Source organism: Panthera pardus, unplaced genomic scaffold (assembly GCF_024362965.1).
Source record: "Panthera pardus isolate Hobbes unplaced genomic scaffold, ASM2436296v1 HiC_scaffold_27, whole genome shotgun sequence".
In the NCBI taxonomy this organism is placed as follows: domain Eukaryota; kingdom Metazoa; phylum Chordata; class Mammalia; order Carnivora; family Felidae; genus Panthera; species Panthera pardus.
In genome coordinates, this window is record NW_026526843.1 from 67,259,964 (window position 1) to 67,274,222 (window position 14,259).

Below are 14,259 nucleotides of genomic sequence, written 5' to 3' on the forward strand. Positions count from 1 at the left end.
CAGGCCCAGCCTCCATGGCCTTGATGCTGAGGGACAGTCTTTGCAGGACTCTCACCACAAAGTTCCAAGGCAAGCTCTACAGATATCCCATCCTCCAGACTCCTCTGCTATACCTGGACAGGGACATCTGCAAGCTACAGTCAGGCCACCAAAGGAGCTCTCAGTGTTTTAAGAAAGAGAAGCATCTTTATAGTCTTCTGGTTTACCCACATCCTTCTGCCTCTATGCAGCTCCAAGCATATTTTGGAGGGAGATTTCATAAAGATTTCGAAATTGAGTTAGAATTTCAAGTCTATTGTGACATGCAAATTAGTCCTGCTTGCCCGTTGGCAGCAATGCAGCTGAAGTGCCTAGAGACGGGCCATAAAATGAAAACATCAAAGTGATTAAATGTGCCCGAAGAGCATAATTGAGTGCATGAATAAGAGAAAATAAAACAAATTGATTTTCTCCAGTGCCAGAAAAACAGAATAATTGAGAACAAAATAATAGACTTTGAAGTAATCAAAATGAGGAATGTACCATAGTGACATAGAAACAGCCAGTTGTGGGGGAGATTTATTGTGTTTCTGATATCATTTTTACAACTTTAATTTCATTAGCTAATAAATACAAATCAATTGAAAAATCAGTCAACCAGAAAGAAGGCAGTCCCAAGCCAAGATTTTTATTCACATCTCTAAAACAGGCTGAGGCAGTGATCCTTAGTCTATTTTCATAGGCACACATATCCCCCGTGAGCTGGAAAACAAGTTCTGGGAGGCCTCTCTGCTTTGGAGGTGATGATGTTCTGTTCTGCCAGTCGCTTTCCACATTATAAGTTTACAGATTCAACTTTCAAAAGGGTGACTTTTATACCCTGCCAAGATTTCCAACAGAATTGCCTGAGTACGGCATCTTGGTTTACAAAGATGACATTTTCGTGGCACTGACCAGCTCCTATAGTCTTGCACTGGGTCTTTCTGAATTTGCGCAGTGGAGGCAGCGGCAGGTCCAGCAACAACAGCAGGATTACCTGCCACTCTTCAATACTGATGAGCATCTGTGGCTCACTGCTACCATGGTCATCCCCCCACCCCCTTACGCCCTCCCCTCCACACACACGTGCTCATGTGCAGTACATGAAGATCTATTCTAAAACACATAAAGGCCAGCAAGAGTATGACACCCCTTTGGTTTCCAGCCTGGCAACCATGATGCTGGGGAAATCAGGGGAGGGAAGCTGGGCTGGGAGACTTCTCATGCTGACTGTAGCAACAGAGCACTGGGGACAGCAAGCTATGCTGGGACCAGGTGTTGGAACGTCACACAGCAAGCATGAGATCAATGCAGAACTATTTTTATGGCTCCTCCAAGGAAAAAATCCATCCACCCTACTCTTCAGCTGTTCATGGCTGGGCTCGGTGGCCCTTCACCTCAGGATCCACAGTGGTGGCTAATGTGACTCAGATTGCAGTTTTTCCTTTCACAGACCCTTGAGCTGCTCTGGCAGCTGTTGGCACTTCCAGATGTTCATGACACACCCTACCTTCAGGGCTCCACAGTTAGCAGCCATGCCTTTGGCTCCAGTAAAGGTCTTTGGGACCATTGGGACTGTAAACCGTGGTCTACAGGGGGAGTTGGCAGTGCTGAGACTGGCACTACTTGCTGGCTCAATCAGGATGGCATAGTTAATACATTGTGACTGCCAGGCAATTTGTGCTGGAAAATTTATCTTACAGGAAGCACCTAGATGCTGAAAGGAGTCTCTCTGACCTTCTGGTGGCATCCGAGGCCTAATCATGATGTGCATTGAGGTGAACAGGGAATGTTAGCATTTAGCTCCTTTGTGCAAGAGAAAAGTTTATCCCCACTTCAGGCCTAAAACCCCAGCTTCCATTTCCCACTGGTGTTTGGGTGGAGCAAAACGGAGCAAATGAATTTCACAACTCTAAAGCATTATACAGATGTAAGGCTGTGTTATTCTTCCTGCCACTGCTATTCCCATTATCCTGGATTTCCCAGCCCAGAATTTTTGTCTGAAAAATATGGAGAAAGCACATGGACCAAGGAACCTGGAGTTGCGACTCCAAAACGGCTGGAAGGCATTGCCCAGCCCAGCAGATAAAGCACTCCAGGCCAAGCTCCACAGGCTGGCTAGCAGACAAGCAGCCCACTCCTGTGATGTCACCTCTACAGTTACTTGTGCCTATCCCTCCACATGGAGCCAGCAGATTTAGGCACAGGAGGGGAGAAAAAATGAATCATAAGCTATTTTAGAAATTACTTCAATTCTGTTTGAGACTGCAGTAGTCCCTTGCAAGCTAAGACCAGAAGCTTGGTGGGATTAATCCACAGCCTCAGGTTCTAATTCAGGTCAGAGGCAGACAAGTGGTAATTGGTGGTTATACTTAATTGTCATTGAAAGGCTTCCTGATGACAGGAGGGATCTACATTCCAGGGCAAGCAATACAGTTGATAATTAAGAGCTTAAATTAAATCAGCCATCCATATCAGCACATGCCCAAGGCTTCGTAGAAATCTCCTGTTCTGCCATTGTTCCTAGGTAGAGTGTGAGACCCTCAAGCATGATTAGGAGGGTAGCAGCTGGAAAACTTCCTCTAGCCCTAGACCATGCTAGATGGGCCTCCTCCCCATCTTAAAATCATTCAGAGGCTCCCCATAGCTTCTAGGGTAAGGCCAAAGCCTTCTAGGTCCTTGGTGATCTGGCCTCAGACCATCCCTTCAACCTCATTGCCTGCCTTCCCTGACCCTCATCCTGTGTTCTGGCCACAAAAACTTTGAAGTTGCCTTTATGTAAGTCTGGAACATTCTCTCCTCCTTGCCCTTAAAGGTGCTGCCTCCTCTGTGAAGCCTTCCACACCCTTTCTTTATATGCCCTAAGCACTCTGTACAGACTGGTATTTTATTGCCTTGTTATGGACTAGGATGTGTTTGCCTCCAAAAGTGCCTTCCTCACTGGACGGAGAACTTCTTGAGGGCAAGAACTATTTTTCGTTCTCCTCTGTGACCTCAGCACCAAGCACAGGGTCTAGCCCATTGTAGACAACAGTAAAGATTTGTGAAATGAATGGACAGAGACAGGGACCAAATTGGGTTGAGGGAGCTGGATGGCAGGGGGTGGGTGGGGTACTATCCACTATTCTCAGATACTAGAGGCAGAGGAACAGCCTGGGTACCAGCTGTCCAAGAGCAATCCCTACAGTGACTTTTCCCAAAATGTGCCTCACATACCTCTGTATGAGAGAAAATTTGAGGTGACACAAAGATATTTTCCATTTTAATAACTATATGAATTTTAATGTATTTTTAATGTTTATTTATTTTTGAGAGAGAAAGAGACAGAGCATGATTGGGGGAGGGGCAGAGAGAGGGAGACACAGAATCCAAAACAGGCTCCAGGCTCTGAGCTGTCAGCACAGAGCCCAACGCAGGGCTCAAACTGGTCAACCAAGAGATCATGACCTGAGCCGAAGTCAGACACTTAACCAACTGAACCAGCCAGGTGCCCCTAATGTATGTTTTAAAATGTACTAAACACATCAAGTCCGTTGATGATGATGATGATGATTACTACTACTCAGTACAGATGAGGCCCAAATAGGTATTAAAAATTCTAAAGTGAGCTGATATAAAGAAAAATATTGTCACTATCAATACAGGTATGACAACATACCTGAAAGAGGTACCCATATCATGGAAGTTTGGGAAACACTTTTCAAAAGTCCTAAATTTACTTCTGTGTTCCTCTGTGGTGCCACTCGGCCTCCAAGTACTCTGGGATCACCCCAGCATTCCTCCAAACTGCTATGACACTGATTTTCTTCAGAAGTCATTTGCCACTTGGCCTGGTGGCATGGATGCTCCTTTTGTAAGCATATGTTGGCTCTCCCCAACCACATTATAAGAGGCTTAAGAGCAATGACCAAACTTTAAGCTCTGTGAGCTGAATAGGAAAGTGCTTCATCAGCTGCCCTATAGATCTACAGATGTCCATTTCTTCAATGAATATTTTTGGGCACTTATTATGTGCCAGGAAGTGTTGAGGGTGCTAAAAGTAGAGTGATGAACAAGACAGACAAGGGTTCTGCCCTCATAGAGCTTGTGAGTGGATACAGACATAGTCAAATAAACACACAAGATGTTTTCAGTGTGCTAAGTGCATTGAAGAAAACTAAACACAATAATGTGACAGAAAGTAGTGACAGGGTGGGGGTGGCCACATAGATTGGCATTCACAAGGCCTCTCAGAGATAACTTTTATTTCAAGAGAGAGAGAGAAAGAGTGCACAAGTGGTGGAGGGACTGAGAGAGAGGGAGACAGAGAATTCCAAGCAGGCTCCACACTGTCAGTGCAGAGCCTGATGTGGGGCTTGAACTCATAAACTGTGAGATCAAGACTCAGCCGCTCAACCAACTGAACCACCCAGGCACCCCAGAGATAACTTTTGAATTGAGACCTAAATCATGAGAAGAGTCAGAAATGGGACTATCCAGGGACAGAACATTCCAGGCAGAAGGAACAGCAAATGCAAAGAAGGGGAAAACCCTAAGGGGGAAAAATGACTCGTGTGTTCTAGCAACACAAAGAAGCCCTATGTGGCTAGAACAGAGTAAGCAAGAGACAGGAGATAGGCACCAGAACCTTCAGGGCTTGGCAGCTAAGTAGTTTGGATTTTATTCCAAGTGTGATTAGAAGCCATAGAAGATTTTGAACATAGAAGTGATGTGGTCTGACCTAAGTTTTAACAAAACACTCTAGCTGCTATATAGAAAATAGGCTGTAGGGAACAAAGATGGAAGCAGAGAGACCAATTTTGAGACTATTAGGGTTGTCCATGCAAGAGGTGATAGTGGTTTGGAGTAAAGTTAGAGCAGTGAAGGATGGACAGAAGTGGGTGGATTTGGAACCTATTGTGGAGGTAGAATTGACAGGACTCGCTAATGGATTGAAAGGGAGGTTGTAAATGAAGGAGGAAATACAGATGACCCCTAGTCAATGTCACAGAGAAAAAAAAAGCCCAAGGAACTGTTCCATATCTGCACTGTCCAATATAGTCACTATTTGCCACACATGGCCATTTAAATTGAAGTTAATTAAAATTAAATAAAATTTAAAATTCACCTCCTCACTTGCATCAACCATATTCCAACCTCTCAATAGCCACATGTAACTAGTGCTACCATCTTGGGCGGCATAGATATAGAACAGTTTAATCATAACAGGAAGTTCTATTGGACCATGCTGCTCTATATTTTAAAAAGTAAAGAATACAAGAATAAAAAGACAAGCCACAGACTGGGAGAAAGATTTGCAAAATGCATATCTAATAAAGGATAGGTATACAAAATATACAAAGAACTCTTAAAATTCAACAATAAGAAAACAATAACCCAGGGTGCCTAGGTGACTCAGTCATTTAAGCATCCAACTCTCTTGGTTCTGGCTCAGGTCATGATCTCTCAGTTCATGAGTTCAAGCCCAACATCAGGCTCTGCACTGACGGCACAGAACCTGCTTGAGATTCTCTCTCTCCCTCTCTCTCTCTCTCTCTCTCTCTCTCTCTCTCTCTCTCTCTGCCCCTCCCTCCCTCTCTCTCTCAAAATAAACATTTGTTTAAAAAAGAAAACAATAACCCAATTAACAAATGGGCCAAAGACTTTAACAGACACCTCACCAAAGAAAATAGACAAATGGCAAGTAAGAGTATGAAAATATGCTCAGTATCATGTCACTAAGGAATTGCAAATTAAAACAATGAGATACCACTACATGCCTATTAGAAGACCTAAAACCCAAAACACTGACAGCACCAAACACTGATGAGGATGTGGAAAAACAGCAACTCTCATTCATTGCTGGTGGGAATGCAAAATGGTACAGCCACTTTGGAAGACAACTGGCAGTTTCTTCCAAAGGTTTTTTTAAGTTATTTATTTATTTTGAGGGGGGAGGGGCAGAGAGAGAGGGAGAGAGTCCCAAGCAGGCTCTGCACTGTCAGCACAGAGCCCAACACGAAGCTCGAACCCACAAACTGTGAGATCATGATCTGAGCTGAACCCAAGAATCAGACGCTTAACCGACTAAGCCACCCAGGCGCGCCTCTTCCAAAGTTCTAACATACGATCTAGCAGTCACACTCCTTGCTAGTTACTCAAGTTGGAAACTCATGTCCAACCAAAAACCTGCATATGAATATTTATAATTGCTTTATTCATAATTGCCAAAACTTGGGAGCAACGAAGATGTCCCTCTGTAGATAAATGGATAAATAATTATGGTATAGCCAGACATGGAATGTTTGCCAGTGTTAAAAACAAATGAACTCTCAAGCTACAAAAAAGATGTGAAGGAAACTTAAATGCAATTGCTGAGTGAAGGAAGACAGTCTGTAAAGGTTACACACTGTATGATTTCAACCATATGACATTCTCAAACAGGCAAAACTACAGACAGTAGAAAGGTCAGTGGGTGCCAGGGCTTTGGGGAAAGGAAGTGATGGATGAATAGATGCAGCACAGGATTTTCAGGGCAGTGAAGCTATTCTGTGTGATACTGTAATGGTGGATACATAACGTTATACACTTGAGTTAAGTGTCTGACTTTGGCTCAGGTCATGATCTTGTGGTTCATGGGTCTAAGCCCCGTGTCAGGCTCTGTGCTGACAGCTCAGAGCCTGGAGCCTGCTTCAGATTCTGTGTGTCTCTCTCTCTGTGTCCCTCCTCCACTTGCATTCTCTGTCTCTCTCTCAAATAAATAAATAAATAAATAAATAAATAACATTATACACTTGTCAAAACTCATAGAATTATACAACGAGAGTGAACCTTAACGTAAACTATGGATTTTACTTGATAATAAAGTGTTAATATTCATTCCTCAATTATAACAAATGTACCACACTAATGCAAAATGTTGATAATAGGGGAAACTGTCTGCTAGGGGAGGAAAGAGGCAGGAGGATATGAGTATTCTTGGTACTTGCTCAGTTTTTCTGTAAACCTAAAACTAAAGTGTATTAATTAAAAAAAAAAAGACTAAAGAAAGTGCTCACCAGCACCTAGTGCCTGGCAAAGAATACATACTCCATAAATGTTTATTGAATAAATGCATGAACAAATGAGTCAGTTGATCGATGAATCGATAGAACCCAGGCCTCCTGAGTCCTGCTTCAGTCCTCCTTCTTCTACATCAGAGGTGGAATGATCATATACTTTGTTGTCCAAACCAAGATATTTGAGGGTAAAATGGGGTGTTGTAGGTGGAATCCAGAATTGTCACAGAGATAATCCAAACATCACAAACTGGGAGACTATGAGCCACATCTTGCCTCCAAAGTTGTTTTATTTGGCCTCACATATTGATATCTTAAAAAATGAAAATTGGGGCACCTGGATGGCTCACTTAGTTAAGCCTCTGACTTTGGTTCAGGTCATGATCTGGTAGTTTATGAGTTCCAGCCCCGCGTCAGGCTCTGTGCTGACAGCTCAGAATCTGGAGCCTGCTTCAGATTCTGTGTCTCCCCCTCTCTCTGCCCCTCCCATGCTCATGCTCTGTCTCTCTCTGTCTCTCAATAATAAATAAACATTTAAAAAAATTTTTAATGTAAAAAATTGTAATGTAAATCAATTTTCCATATTTAACACTGCAGAAACTTTACATAAAAATGTGAATTTCTGGGGCGCCTGGGTGGCTCGGTCGGTTAAGCCTCCGACTTCGGCTCAGGTCATGATCTCACGGTCCGTGAGTCCGGGGGACTCAGCGTCGGGCTCTGTGCTGACAGCTCAGAGCCTGGAGCCTGTTTCAGATTCTGTGTCTCCCTCTCTCTCTGCCCCTCCCCTGTTCATGCTCTGTCTCTCTCTGTCTCAAGAATAAATAAACGTTAAAAAAAAAATTAAAAATGTGAATTTCTGGGGCACCTAGTTGGCTCAGTCAGTTAAGCATCCAATTCTTCTTTTTTAATGTTTTTATTTTATTTTTGAGAAGGAGAGAGAGACAGAGCATGAGTAAGGGAGAGGCAGGGAGAGAGGGAGACACAGAATCCAAAGCAAGCTCCAGGCTTCAACTGTCAACACAGAGCCTGATGCAGGGCTTGAACCTGCAAACCGTGAGATTATGACCTGAGCCAAGGTTGGAGGCTTAACTGACTGAGCCACCCAGGCATCCTTTTTTTTTTTTTTTTATAATCATCCAACTCTTGATTTCATCTCAGGTTATAATCTCACAGTTCATGAATTTGAGCCCCACATCAGGCTCTGTGCTGACTGCATGGAGCCTGCTTGGGATTCTCTCTCCCTCTCTGTCTCTGTCCCTCTCCTTCTCTTTCTTTCTCAAATATACTTTTTAAAAGTGTGAAGTTTTAATCTCTCTTGGAAAATAGATCTGGTCACACTAGGACCAACTTCCTGCTCAGTAGTAAATGTGAGACTGGGTAGCAGCTGCCTCTTTTGTGAAAATGTACCTTCCTCTTTGCCACAAACCCCACCATTCCCTGTTGCATCTCCTACCATACGCCAAGTGTGAGTTTCCATTTATCATCTCACATATGCTGTTTTGCTTTTGTTTTCTTTTGTAATAGAAGAAAAGAGGGAACTATTGCTTCTATTCAGGTCATGATTGAAAATAAGAAAAAGAACAAAGGATCAAGAAGGCTCCATATGTCTTGCCCTAAATATGCTTTACTCACATACAGTACATCCTTGACTTCTATAAGCATTTACATTTGCCTCCTCTGGTCTGTACTCTGTCTTCCCAGGCCCTAGACCATGCTGGCCTTTAGAATTTTCTCAGGCTGCCACCCACTGCTGGAAAAGCTAGATGTAGGGGGGAAACAATGGGCATTATTTAAGCTTACATTTTTATTGTTACCCAAACTCAATATTGCTCATCATCAACTTTTGGTGGGAATTATTTCTGTTGTTTTTCTTAATTGACTCCAAATGTAACTGGAGAGTGAGACAGAACAGCAGAGAATACAGCACCCACCTTTCCTTTCTGTGAACATTTGTTGGAGTACTCAGACATGAAATTTTGTTTATCTGTACATTCACTCAGTCATCAAGCTCTGGCTACACTTACAGATGGAAGGACCCCTAGCTTCAGCATCAGGATCCCCTATAGGTTTTCCTCAGAAGAAGCAACAATACAAGCAAAGGCCCACATGGAGATGGGAAAGTATGGATGGGGCAAATTTAAGCTAAGGGGTTGGACCTCATTTATAGGTAGTGAGGAGTTGCTGAAGGATTTTTGGAGCAGAGAAGGCATGTGAACACAGCTACCAATGGTGTGCGGGACAGCTCCAGAGGCAGGAGCAGCAGTTAAGAGACTATTGCAGTGACCTGAGTGATGAGATACGCGACTAAGTTGGGGAGGGTGGAATAGAAAGGAGAAGACGGAGGTGGGGAGGAGCGCCTGGGTGGTTCAGTTGGTTAAGCATCCGACTTGGGCTCAGGACATGATCAAGTGGTCCGTGAGTTTGAGCCCAGTGTCGGACTCTGGGCTGACAGCACAGAACCTGGTTGGGATTCCCTCTCTCTCCCTCTCTCTGCCCCTCCCCCGCTTGCTCCCTCTAGTTCTCTCTGGATCAAAATAAATAAATAAACATTAAAAAAAGGAAGGAGAGGACAAAGTTGAGAGCCATCTTGAGATTAGGCTTGGCAAATCATTAGACGTGGAGGAGGCTTGAACCAAGAGATGAAGAATCAAAGATTATCCAGAGATGATGAGCCCTAGGGGTTTAAAACACCAAAACTGTGATCCAAAAAATTAAATTTTGTTTTGCAACAGTTAAGAGAACAAAAAGACAAGTTACATATTGAGATAAAATATTTTCAAATCGTGCACCTAACAACAGATGTGTATCTAGAATATATAAAGAACTCTCCAAACTCAACAGTAAAAAAAAAAATCCAATCAGCAAAAGACATGAAAGGGATATACAAACCACAAATAAGCACCTGAAAAGATGTTCAACATCATTCACCATTAGGAAAATGCAAATTGAGACCACAGTGAAAGATCTCTACACACATATAAGAATGGCCAAAATAAAAACTGGTGAAACCACCAAATGCTGACAAAAATGCTGAGAAACTAGATCCCTTATACATTGCTGGTGGAAATGCACAATGGTATGACCACTCTAGAAAACAGTTTGACAGTTTCTTATCAAACCAAGCATGCAACTACCATATGATACAGCAATTGCTCTCTTGTGCATTTATCCCAGAGAAATGAAAACTATGGTCACAAAAATTTCTACATGGATGTCCATAGCAGCTTTATGTGTAATAGCCCCACACTGGAAACAATGCAGATGCCCTTCAATGGCTGATGCACACTCTGGTGCATCCAGACCATGGAATCCTACTCTGCGGTAAAAAGGAACAAACTTAACATACAACTTGAGTGGATTGTAAGGGCCGTATGCTGAGCAAAGAAAGCTAATCTCAGGGGCGTCTGGGTGGCTCAGTTAAACGTCCAACTTTGGCTCAGGTCATGATCTCACGGTTCATGAGTTTGAGCCCCACATCGGGCTCTGTGCTGACAGCTCGGAGCCTGGAGTCTGCTTTGGATCTGTGTTTCCCTCTCTGTCTGCCCCTCTACCGCTCATGCTCTGTCTCTCTCTCTCTCAAAAAATAGATACTTATTTAAAAAAAATTATGAAAGAAAGCCAGTCTCAAAAGGCCATATACAAAATTATAGAACTGGAGACCAGATTGATTGTTAGAGGTTAGAGATTAGGGGGGAGTTACTGTAACAAGGTACCATGAGGGGAATCCTTGTGGTGATGGGATAACATTCTGTATCTTCTTGTGGTGGGGATTACACAAATCTACATGTGATAAAACTGCAGAGAACTGTACATTTACAGACACACACACACACACACACACACACACACACAAATGTGTGCATGTAAAACTGGTAAAATCTGAATGTGGTCTGTGAATTGTACCAATATCAATTTCCTGGGTTTGATATTTAAATAATCATTATGAAAGATGTTGCCACTTGAAGAAACTTATTGAAGGGTACCTCTTGGTATTTTTTTCAACTTCCTATAAATCTATAATAATTGAAAAATTAAAAAGTTAACTACTCCCCCAAAAAGGAATAAGTTGTTGATACACCTAAAAGTTTGCATGACACACAAAGGAAGTGTGCTGCATGAAAGAAGCCAATCATAAAAGGTTACACACTGTGGTTTTTTAAATTTTTTAATGTTTATTTTTGAGAGAGAGAGTTAGAGAAAGAGAGAGAGAGCACAAGTGGGGGGGTGGGCAGAGAGAGAGAGAGACACAGAATCCAAAGCAGGCTCCAGGCTCTGAGCTGTCAGTGCAGAACACAATGTGGGGCTCGAACTCAAGGACTGCGAGATTGGACGGTCCTGTGTTGGACATTTAACTGCCTGAGCCACCCAGGTGTCCCTACACTGTGTTTATTCCATTTAAATGACATTCTGAAAAAGACAACACATAGTGATGGAGAATAGATCAGTGATTGCCAGGTGGTAAGAGAGGAAGGAGAGGATGTGACTGCCAAGGGATAGCTTAGGGAAGTTTAGAGGGTAATGAGACTATTCTGTGTCATGAATCTATACATGTGTTAAAAATCATAGAACTATCCATACAAATCAATTTTCTTGTATGTTAAGTTAAAAATAAAACTAGAGGGTGCCTGGCTAGCTCAGCCAGAAGAGCATGTAACTCTTGATCTCAGGGTTGTGAGTTTGAGCCCTGCGTTGGATGTAGAGATTTCAAAATACATACATACATACATACATACATACATAAATCTAGATAGGCAAGTGGGTGCTGATTTGTTTTTTCTTTCATTCCTACCTCAATTTACTCAGCCATTTGTTGAGCACCTGCTATGTGTGAGGCACTGTGCTAGACTTTAGAGATCAATCAAAAGTAAGACAGCCTAAGGGTGCCTGGGTGTCTCAGTTGGTTAAGCTTCCGAGTCTTGATTGCAGCTCAGGTCGTGATCTCATGGTTCATGGTATAAAGCTCTGTGTTGGGCTCTGTGCTGACAACATGAGAGCTCTCTCTCTCTCTATCTCTCACGTCTCCCTCCCTCTCTCTCAAAATGAATAAATAAACTTAAAAAGACAGTAAGACAGGGGTGCCTGGATGACTTGGTCAGTTAAGTGTTGACTTCAGCTCATGTCATGATCTCACAGCTCATGAGTTCAAGCCCCAGCTGACAGCTTGGAGCCTGGAACCTGCTTCGGATTCTGTGTCTCCCTCTCTCTCTCTGCCCCTCCCCTGCTCTCACTCTGACTCTGTCTCTCCCTCTCAGAAATAAACAAACATTTTAAAAAAATTTTTAAATGTAAGACAGACATTTAAATGTAAGACAGACAAAATTTTTTTAAATGTACCTGCCTTCATGGGGCATTCTTCCTGTTTCAGAGGAGAAGCTGTCAGTAGTGTCTGGAGCCCAGTGTTTGCTTGGGGAAGTGGGGCAAGAAGAAATCTGTGGAGAGACCAAGTGAGCAAATTTTTCATTCCTGGAGCTCAGTCCTATAGGATTTCAAGTGCTCACTTATCCCTAAAAGACTCTTAGGCCTGAGTGCAGGGGAGGGGGGAAGCTTCCAATTCATATTTCATGGGTCATCACAAGAGAAACTGCTAGAAGTGTTGTGCCCTGCTAAGTCAGGAAGAAATGTTGAGAGTGGGGGAAAATTTGATGCAGTTAGTGAAGAGTGAATTATGAAAAGTTGCCTGAATTTGTGTGTGTGTGTGTGTGTGTGTGTGTTTGTGTGTCTTAAATAATCATCTGTTTAGCCCATGACTCTGTGGATTGGCAATTGGGCTGGGCTCAGCTGGGCGGTTCTTCTGCTGGGTTTGGCGGGGTTCACCCAACACTGCAGTCAGCTGGCTGCCAAAGGCCTCACTCACTTGTCTGGTGGGTAACTGGTGGTTGTGAGGGTAACTGAACCATGTGTCTCTCACCATCCAGGAGGCTAGCCTGGGCTTGTTCATATGTCAGGGTCCCTGTGTTCCCAACAGCAGCAAGAGAACAAGTCCCCAGTGCGAATGCTTTAAAAAAAAAAAAAGTTTTATCGAGGTATAATTCATGTATGTTACCTGAATTTTGTTTTCTCTCCTGTTTGCAGGGAATCTGAAGCATGTGGTCTAGTTGACAAAAAGAGATCAGGTTTCCAGAGCTGAGGAACAGTGCCTGTAATGAAGACAGCGTGTTTATTCGAGCACTGTGTGGAATTTGTGACTGCAGGGGAAATTTGGAAGAAATTACTTCCTGAAAATTTCCAAGGGGCACCAAGTGGCAGCTGGCCTCCTGGGGTGAGGCAGGCAAGCACCCCAGAGGCCTCAACTGGGCCTAGGGGAAGAGAGAGATTTCCAGCATTTAAAGTGTTTATTTTTTAAAAACACACAAATGCCATTTTTAATCTTTGAAAATTATTTTTAAGCGAGTGGGGAGGGAGTATTTTTATTTTCTTAAAGGAGACATCAGAGGCTGGAGGAAAGTGTGGAGCTTGGGTCACAGGTTTGCAGGGTGGGGAGAACCAAGAGGCAGGGTTTGGGCTTCAGTACCATCCAGATGGAGTCTTTAGGGGACGGGGACGGGTCGGCAGAATAGGAGGTGGGGAGAAATCTACCTGTGTTGTTTTTAGGTTTATGGATCTATTTTGTTTTTTAATAAAATCTTTGAAAACCTACCTCTTTGTCCCATCATCCTCTTGTAAAGTGCTCCTGACAGTGCACACAGTTCTGGACATTTCCTCTCACCAAAGTATCAAGAATAACCCTGATGCTTCCAGGTTTTGTTCTGGCCCAGTCTGGGAAGCTGACTCTGAGTGCGGGATCCCTGACCCCTCCCTGAGGAACTGGTGTGTCCCCTCTAAGTCCTGGGGACAGAAGGTCCAAGCTGTCCTGTGCCAGGGGCCCATCCAGGACTCCAGAGAAGAGGGGCACAGCAACCAGGGAGAGGTCCCGCTGCTGGCCCTATGGGGAGGAGCTATTCCCCTCCCTGGGAGCCCTTTAAGGATGGGAAGGGTAGGAGGCTCACAGATCTAAGGAGGCGCATTTTGATGGATAGTGAGGATACTTGCCTGTCAAATGTAGATAATCAGTACACTTGATTGCAATGGGATACAATTGTTACTGTAATCTGGGGGTGGGAGGGAGTGAAGGTGGCAAAATGTGGATGGGGAATAACAGACAGAGAGAGAGAGAGAGTGCTAAAGCAGAAGGGACAGCAAAATATCATGATTTCATGATTTGATT

At 43.4% G+C, this 14,259-nt stretch overlaps 1 protein-coding gene across 6 annotated transcripts in view; it reads left to right on the forward strand.

The window, feature by feature from the left end:
- Positions 1 to 13,691, forward strand: part of HDAC8 (histone deacetylase 8) — a 236,435-nt gene extending 222,744 nt beyond the window's left edge. For 5 of the 6 annotated variants that reach the window (XM_019439070.2, XM_019439069.2, XM_019439072.2 and 2 more), the window contains 2 exons: positions 12,421 to 12,499; positions 13,128 to 13,691. In XM_019439070.2, the coding sequence (XP_019294615.1) occupies positions 12,421 to 12,499; positions 13,128 to 13,182 (134 nt within the window). In that variant the 3' untranslated portion in view covers positions 13,183 to 13,691. The remainder of the gene's footprint in view (positions 1 to 12,420; positions 12,500 to 13,127) is intronic. The other variant, XM_019439073.2, reaches the window with a different exon arrangement.
- The last annotated feature ends 568 nt before the right edge of the window (positions 13,692 to 14,259 follow it).